Source organism: Silene latifolia, chromosome 4, assembly GCF_048544455.1.
Source record: "Silene latifolia isolate original U9 population chromosome 4, ASM4854445v1, whole genome shotgun sequence".
In the NCBI taxonomy this organism is placed as follows: domain Eukaryota; kingdom Viridiplantae; phylum Streptophyta; class Magnoliopsida; order Caryophyllales; family Caryophyllaceae; genus Silene; species Silene latifolia.
Window position 1 is genome coordinate 12028058 of NC_133529.1, and position 9052 is coordinate 12037109.

Genomic DNA, 9052 nt, shown 5'->3' on the forward strand with positions numbered 1-9052 from the left:
TGCTGTTATGGACCTTAATACCATTATCAATTTATCATACTGATTTCTAACTTAGAATTCAGCCTTTTCCAATGCTTAAGCTTAAACTTTAGTAATTTCCATGAAAATATGAAATAACTCTATTTTCTTACGTAATTCAACTGTATCCATGCTAAAGCTCTTTACTTTGTACTGATTTTCTAACAAAGATGTCAACTTTATGCGATATAAAAGCTTTCTACTTTGTTTTTGATGATTTTATTTATTTTCGGCTTTTCGCAGACAATGGATAAAAGAGAGAAGAGAAGTTTTGATCAATTGGAAGAATCTTCAGTTGCTGTCTATGAATTTTGTAATTAATTCCATAAATCTTTTAATTTTCAGTATATATATTTCAGTATTAGAGAATTTGTTACTGATATTGGAAACTTTGTCACATTGTACAGCTGAATCTGAGCATGATAGCTTGCGAAAATCGACTAGGAAACGACCAAAGTTTCGCGGAGTTTATGACTTAGATATCACTACTGTTATTCGAAAGATGCGAAAACAGGAGGAGAATAGATATACCAGTCGAAGACGAAATTAGAAGCGATGAGAAAGAATAACCCCGAATGTAGTGCCGTGTATAAACCACTGCCTTGAAAACTATTTCTCCGGTACGACCGTGGTGGCGATCAGCTAGTGCCGGTAGTTCCCCAAGGTTAACACTACAGCCTCGACGCAGTTCCGCCCACTCGGAACTGAGAGACTTGGAACGATATATAAACAGTACCCAGAAATTTATTAGAATTGAACAACAGAGAGAAAGAGAGGAGAAGAGTGATTTTTCGATGTGTATAAACTGAGATGAGTTGCTCTATTTATAGCAAAATAGAGCAACAGATGATAAATCGCCTCCACATAATCGCAGGTCAAAAGACGTGATTAGTGGAGAGTAAACAGCGCCCACTAACGGTCTTATTGGACCGATTCTCATAGATTTGTTACACGATCCACTTTGCACTCAAAAGCCCAAAAAGGTAAAAGGGGGCCTTTGCCCGCACCGCAGTGCTCTACCCAAACCCAAACCCGAGCCGGGCCGGGCGCAGGCGCGCGTGTGTGTGTTGGACCCAAACCCACTGGCCCAACAAACACACACAAAATCCACCTTGGACCAATCTCTTAGCCCATCAGTGATTGGTAGCAATATAAACATCAAAGAAGGGGAGTTTCCCACCGATGTGGGACAAACTCTTACAACAAAAATGAGTTTGTTGCTTTTCAATGCATCATCGCCAACAATCCCCACCGATGGTGAAGAAAAGAACTAAGAAAAACCTGGGTAAAGGAAGGATTGGATACTTAGGTATCAATATCTTTCGATTTGAATTGACACTTTAGTGCAATGAGGAAACAACTTACTTACAGCGAGCGAATATCTTGCGATTTGAATTCCTAGCGAGCTTCGGTCGATACCCCCCACAACACATATCATACCTTTGATTAAGATCGTTCGAAAGTGCAACGCGCTCTTTTAGAGTTATGCGTTTACCTCGGTACTAATAGATGTGTTCGGAAGACTTCTCATAGTCTAATGATCGTTACACCTACGTAGGTGACTCAAGTGCTTTTCAATAACACTTCTCACATGAGTCATTAAGGACCTAAGTCCAACCTGGTGTATGATCCATCAAGTGCGTCTCAAAAGCACCACCATTAAGGCTATGAATCATACAACGCCATAGGAATAGAAGCTTTAAACTTAGTCAAGTCTCACTCTTGACCTAAGGACTTAAGCCCCATTCCCCTCGACGTATCAACGACTAGTCTCCTAGCCTTGACCCTTTAGTAAAGGGATCGGCAAGATTGTTTTCGGACTTCACATAGTCCAAAGCAATCACTCCATTGTCTTGGAGTTGTCTAATCGCAAAGCATGCCTTATTCGAATGTGTCTCTTCTTTGAATTGTAGACACTATTCTTTGCAACACCAATAGCGACTGCGAGTCACGGTGTAGGGAGACCGGTGTTAGCCGTCCGCCCCACACCGGTATATCGCCTAAAAGGTTTCTCAACCATTCACCTCTTGTCTCCGCCAACTCAAGAGCTATGAACTCGATTCCATGGTAGAGCGTGCGATACAAGTCTGCTTTTGAGGACTTCCACGATATAGCACCTCCACCCATGGTAAAGACATAACCACTAGTAGAACAGATCTCATCGTTACTCGCAACCCGTTCGCATCACAATATCCCTCTAACACAAAGCAGAAATTTACTATAATGCAAACATAAGTCAACTGTTCCTTTTAGGTATTTTAGTAAACGACTTAAGAGCATTCCAGTGTTCATTACTAGGGTTATGTGTATAACGACTCGATCTACTAACTCGCATAAGCAATATCCGGTCGAGTACGGTTCATTAAAAACATCACACTACCTAGGATTTTAGCATACTCTTCTTGGGAAACACTCTTGCCCAAGTTTTTACACAAGTGTACACTAGGATCATAGGGTGTTCTAGCAGACACATCATCAAAGCAGTTAAACTTTCTCAACACTTTTTCAACATAATGAGATTGACTTAGACAGATTCCATTGGGGTTTCGGATGACCTTAACTCCTAGGATCACATCGCCTTCTCCTAAGTCCTTCATCTCAAATTGTGATGACAAAAAATCTTTGGTTCTAATTATGACCTCCAAATTATTACCAAGTATTAACATGTCATCAACATATAGGCATATAATTACACAATCAGATCCCATCATTTTTGAATAAACACATGAATCGTAATTGTTAACCACATACCCATTACTTATCAAAGTGTTGTTAAATTTCTCATACTTTGTTTGTTTAGGTGCTTGTTTCGATCCATAAAGAGACTTGTTCAGCTTACACACTTTACTCTCTTGACCCTCAATCACAAAACCTTCAGGTTGAGACATATAGATCTCTTCCCTTAGTTCACCATTCAAAAAGGCAGTTTTAACATCCATCTGATGTATAACAAGGTTATGAATAGCAGCTAAGGCGACAAGAGTCCTAATAGTCGAAATTTTGGTCACAGGAGAGTAAGTATCAAAATAATCAATACCCTTATTTTGTGTAAAGCCTCTAACTACAAGTCTAGCTTTGAACCTCTCTATTGTACCGTCAGGTCTCATTTTCTTTTTAAAGATCCATTTACTCGTAATGGGTTTACTACCTTTAGGTAAATCAGTCAACTCCCAAGTCTGATTTGACACAATAGAGTCAAGTTCACTTTTAATAGCATCTTTCCAAAAATTAGCATCAATGGATTTCATTGCCTCACTATAAGTTTTTGGGTCATCTTCTATTAAAAAGGCTGAAACAAACTCATCACTAGCACAAACAAAGTGTATCCTAGTTGGACAACATAGTTGTATCATAATCATCACCAAAGTTCTTTGGGCATCTAGGTCTTTTACTTCTTCTAGGTTCAATGAAACATCACTAGAAGTGCTAGCACTAGCATGTGAAGACATATCGAAGATGCAACGGGTAAACTAGGAGATGGTACAACAGTTTTATGAAAAGGAAAAACATGCTCAAAGAATTCGGCATCTCTAGCCTCAGATATAGAACGGTCACTCAAAGACATAAATCTATAAGCAGAGCTATTTTGAGCATAACCTATAAACACACAATCATAGGTCTTAGGTCCAACGGTAGGTCTCCTAAAGTCAGGTAAGCCCACTTTAGCCAAACACCCCCACACTCTAAGGTAACTTAGGTTAGGAGGATAGCCCTTCCAAATCTCATAGGGGGTCTTGTCGATTTTCTTATGAGGTACACGATTAAGAATGTGACAAGCAGAAAGTATTGCTTCCCCCCACATATCGTCAGATAGGCCAGAACTTAAAAGCATAGCATTCATCATTTCTTTTAAGGTTCTATTTTTACGTTCAGCTACACCATTGAATTGGGGTAAATAAGGTGGACTAGTCTCATGTATTAAACCGTTTGCAGCACAGAAGTCAGCTAGATAACTGGATTTATACTCACCACCTCTATCAGATCTTACCCTTTTAATTTTTCTGTCAAGTTGGTTCTCAACTTCATTCTTAAAGTTTATAAAAGAGTGTTCAGCTTCATCTTTAGTCTTAAGCAAATAGACACGGGTGTATCTAGAACAGTCATCTATAAACGTAACATAATAATTCTTGCCACCTCTACTTGCAACATTTTTGAAGTCAACTAGGTCGGTGTGAATTAACTCAAGAAGACTCGTGTTCCTAGTAGTCACAGGTTTACTAGGTTTCTTTGTAAACTTAGCCTCAACACAACTAGCACATTTAGAGAATTCTTGACTCGTCAAACTCGGAATTAAACTCATAGTTCTAAGTTTTTTAATATAATCCACATTCACATGACCTAACCTACCATGCCAAATATCAATAGACTCGGCGATATAAGCGAGGAAGAAGATGCAATATTATTAATAGCAGATTCGGTGTTCAATACAAAAAGACCCCCGGAAAGATAACCCTTGCCCACAAATTCCCCATTACGCGACATTACCACCTTGTCGGCCTCAAAAACAAGTTTCAAACCGACTTTGTTTAGCAAGGCACCGGACACAAGGTTTCGACGCAATGAGGGTACAAATAAAACATTGCGAGAGCAAGTGTTTTCCCGAGGTGAGTTTGAGAAAGATCTTGCCTTTGCTGTAATCTTTGCGAGATGAAGAATTACCCATGTAGACGCATTCCCCATCGCAACTTCCTCGAACTCGGCAAATAAACCCCTATCAAAGACGAGAGGTGTCTCGAAGCTCCAGATATCAAGACCCATTCAAAGAACATTACCCACCATATTAGCTTCCACAACCACGGTGCAATAACATCATCATCAAGCAACATTGGCCTCAGCAGATTTCTTCTCGAACATTGGTAGGCTTTGTGACCGACTTTTCCGCACACATAGAGACAATAGGACCCTTAGAATTTTTCGAATCTTAGGAACCGGTTTGTTATGCTTCCCTGGACCATTCTTCTTAGCAGGACCCGGTTCTTACCCCGACCAACCTTGGCCTTACCCTTACCCTTATAATTCTCAGCATTAGACGGACCACCAGATTCAACCAAATTAGCTTTAACAGCAGCAACAGTCACAGATTGACTAGCAGGAAGGTCTTTAAGGCGATTAGCCTCCTCGGTCCTCATATGTCCAATGAGTTCTTTAAGGGACAGGTCTTTCTTTTTATGCTTAAGTTGGTTTCGGTAATCAGACCAGGAGGGAGGGAATTTCTCTAGCAGAACATTAGCTACGAAAATATCATCAAGTTTCATGCCCTCATTCACAACATCAGCACATAAGTTTTCATAGACATGGACTTGATCCATGATGGGTTTCCCGTCAGCCATCTGAAATCCCAACCATTTTCCCACAACATACTTCTTTTTCCCAAAGATCATCACCCCATACTTAGTTTCTAAAGACTCCCAAATAAACTTAGCAGACTTATTCACAGCAAATAAGTCGAAAAGGGTGTTTGTCATATTATTCAGAATATGCCACCTAGCAGTTTTGTTATCCTTTACAAATTTCGCAATGTCCTCTTCATTAGACTTAACATCTTTTGCAACAGGAGGGGTCGTCTCAACATCAGTAGTGGTGATAGGTTTAGGCGGGTCATTAAATAAAACATAATCAATTTCTAACTGCTCAACATACATCAAAAGTTTCTGGGACCAACACTTATAATTGTGACCGTCTAACGACTCCAATTTCGCCAATTCAGGAGCAATTTTCGACATAACAGACATAGTTACAGCAACTAAATAGTTTTCAAATTGTTATTCGAAAGATGCGAAAACAGGAGGAGAATAGATATACCAGTCGAAGACGAAATTAGAAGCGATGAGAAAGAATAACCCCGAATGTAGTGCCGTGTATAAACCACTGCCTTGAAAACTATTTCTCAAAACGACGACCGTGGTGGCGATCGGTCGCCAGTGCGGTAGTTCCCCAAGGTTAACACTACAGCCTCGACGCAGTTCCGCCCACTCGGAACTGAGAGACTTGGAACGATGAGCAGAAACTGCTCCACAACAGCGCCCACTAATAGTCTTATTGGACTGATTCTCATAGCAGTTTGTTACACAGTCCACTTTGCACTCAAAAGCCCAAAAAGGTAAAAGGGGGCCTTTGGCCTGCACCGCAGGTGCTCTGCCCAAACCCGAGCCCGAGCCGAGCTAGCGCGCGCGCGTGTGTTGGACCCAAACCCACTGGCCCAACAAACACACACAAAACCCACCTTGGACCAATCTCTTAGCCCATCAGTGATTGGTAGCAATATAAACATCAAAGAAGGGGAGTTTCCCACCGATGTGGGACAAACTCTTACAACAAAAATGAGTTTGTTGCTTTTCAATGCATCACTGCCAACAACTACTAAAATCTCTGCTCTTAAGGCTTCTCCCTCTGCTGTTTCCCTTGTGTCTTTTTCAGGTACATACATTATTGTGCATTAATTTTCCGATTTATTTGTCATTCTCAGTAGCGGATTTATAATATCTCCGTATTGTTCCATTTTTTAGGTGAGAACATGATCTCTCAAGGTTGCGGAACAATTGTTGAATCTGCTAGAAATATAAACACGGTTATGACTTCGTTGAACCTCATTAGGCAGCCGACAAAAGACGATTATGTTAATAACATTTTAGCTGATGACTTAAAGGTTTTATTCAAATTGCTGATTTATTTGTTTCTTACAGATTGATAAGAAATACTCGTACTACGTATCTTCCGTCTTTCTAATCCATGTATTGTTGTTTCTTGTGTAGATTGTTGTTATTTCGTCTGATCGTAATTCTTATCTTGCGGAAATTTGCTGCTATGACTATCATTACAACCTTCTCATAGTTCAATTTAAGTCGAAATCTTGTCTTCCGACTGCAAAATTGTTATTTCTTGAAATTGATCTTGATCTTGTTGCTGAGGCAACATCTGACTCAACAAAACTCAAACCCGGGGATGCTGTGGTAATAGTTGGACGATACTTCTACGAACCATTCAATTGCATGGCATCCCCTGGATTTCTCAGGTGTAGTAATCATAATTTCAATATTCTCTTTGATTTTAGATAATTAGTTTAATATCAAGCAAGTTTAAAAACTCTATTGACAGTTAACTTTGTTAATTGTAGCATGGAGCGTCATGATCCTAAAATATACGATTGTACTGAGTTGCTGACAGTCAGTAGATGCCCATCTACGAGCCGAGTAAAGTTTTTTTTTTGATTGGTTAAAGTTTATTTTGAGCGGTAAACAAACATAATCCTAACACATTTTAACTTCATTTTTCTTATTTCTTAGTGCGGTGATGGAGCGCCTGTGGTTAACCTTTCTGGAGAAGTGTTTAGCATCACTTATTATGATGTTGCTTGTTCATCCCCTTTCTTACCTATCAATATTGCATACAAGTGGTGGAACCATTACAAACAATTCAAGTGCATAACTTTATCAATAACTTGATTTTTTTATCTTGGGAGACCGGAGATGGAGTGTAATAATGATACTTATATACTCCGTATATGATAGGGAAATGCGTCATCCATCTTATGGGTTCGAAGGTAGTCACTTGTATTCAGCTATTTTGCCGTTCATAGAGAATTTTTTAGCAAAATTTCCAAACATCACTGATGGTGTTCGCGTGATGAAGGTAAATATTTCCTGAATTTCCTAGATTTTACTCAATTACTATGCACAGTATTGTTTCAATGTTGTGTTATAACTGCTTTTTTTATATACTTAATAGGTACTACAAGGGTCTTATGCTCAAACAGCAGGCTTGCTTGAAGACGACGTCATAGTAAAATGTGACGGGAAATCAATCAAAAGTTTCTTAGAGGTGAATACACCATAATTTATACTTCCACTTGTCACCGTCTACATCATTTGTTTAACTTTGGTCAAAATACCTTTTACAAAAAATAAAATAAGTAAATAAATGATTGAAACGGATAGATTATTTAACTAACAACTTTTTATGAATTGTTTCAGTTGTGGAACTGGTTGTTCGAGAAGGTTGGAGATGCCGTGGAATTACAAGTTGTTCGGGTTAGCCTTAATGCTATTGAAAACATTAGTATGGTGGTCGGCGATGCTACACCCAATGAATTAAACAAGTACTCCCCCGTCCCGGTCATTTGTTGTCCTTTTCTATTTTTGGGTGTCTCAGTCATTTGTTGTTCTTTCTATTTTAGGAATGCATTTGATGAACAATTTGCTCATTCACACTCAATTTGATCCACATGTCATTTATTAATTGTCTCTCTCCTCTTTTCTTGGTCTTTGTGCCAAAACAAAAGGACAACAAATGACCGGGACGGAGGGAGTATGTTCTTGTTTACAACATACAAGTTTTTTCTTGTTTACAATAACAGGAGAGCCTTGTGATTTGGGGTCGTTTAACATCAAAGCCTAGAGAGATTTAAGTAAATAATCACATTTTAAAAATAAAAGTCCACGATATATAAAATTTGTTATATAAGTTGAATGATGATTTTGTTCTATTCAAGTTATACGGCCATTAATTTTATCCTATGTAATGTAAGATTTCATGTTTCGTAATTGGTTTATTTTGTTTTGTTAGGTGGCCACGATATCATTAGAAAAAATGATGAAGCTAGTCGATCAAGAGCAAGCTTAAATTTTTCGGTAAAACTACATATTGTGGTAATAATTCTTTGATTATGAGAAGTTTGAAGATTATTTTTTGTAACTTGATTTATGGAGGCGCAAGTTAATAATACTTCCTTTGCATTCTATCTGCCTGTAAATGTACTCCGTAATGTTTTGTTAGTATGAACTCGCTCTAAGTAGGGATCAAAGCAATTGAGATCACCTGTCTCACTTTTATGTCCCATCTTGTGTTACACTGCCTTAAGATCTTGACACATTACACATAAGGAAATAAAAATGGTAATAATATATATCAAATGCATTATGTGTCAATAGGAAAAATAATGGGACACAAGATGAGACATAAAATGGGACAGAAGATCCGCACTGGGATCAAAGTCGATCTGTAATCTTTTGGTGGCATGAACCTCATTTTCCATCTT

The 9052-nt window shown here is 38.7% G+C and overlaps 1 protein-coding gene and 1 long non-coding RNA gene across 2 annotated transcripts; both read left to right on the plus strand.

Moving 5' to 3' along the window:
- Nucleotides 1–6374: 6374 nt before the first annotated feature.
- LOC141652079 (uncharacterized) lies at nt 6375–6906 on the plus strand. Its single transcript, XR_012546960.1, has 3 exons — nt 6375–6435; nt 6525–6664; nt 6771–6906. It is a non-coding gene; the product is annotated as an uncharacterized LOC141652079 (long non-coding RNA).
- Nucleotides 6907–6909: 3 nt separating this feature from the next.
- LOC141652077 (putative protease Do-like 14) lies at nt 6910–8801 on the plus strand. Its single transcript, XM_074459726.1, has 7 exons — nt 6910–7030; nt 7133–7208; nt 7302–7435; nt 7527–7647; nt 7744–7836; nt 7989–8113; nt 8581–8801. The coding sequence occupies exons 1-7, from the start codon at nt 7008–7010 to the stop codon at nt 8597–8599; spliced, it is 591 nt and encodes a 196-aa protein (XP_074315827.1). The 5' UTR covers nt 6910–7007; the 3' UTR covers nt 8600–8801.
- Nucleotides 8802–9052: the final 251 nt, after the last annotated feature.

What these genes read in the sequence shown, in the direction of transcription:
- LOC141652077 (XM_074459726.1), top strand. Translation starts at nt 7,008, where the DNA reads ATGGCATCCCCTGGATTTCTCAG. An exon ending in GCATCCCCTGGATTTCTCAG is followed by an intron (nt 7,031 to 7,132) that starts GTGTAGTAATCA and finishes TGTTAATTGTAG; the next exon opens with CATGGAGCGTCATGATCCTA. An exon ending in CAATCAAAAGTTTCTTAGAG is followed by an intron (nt 7,837 to 7,988) that starts GTGAATACACCA and finishes GAATTGTTTCAG; the next exon opens with TTGTGGAACTGGTTGTTCGA.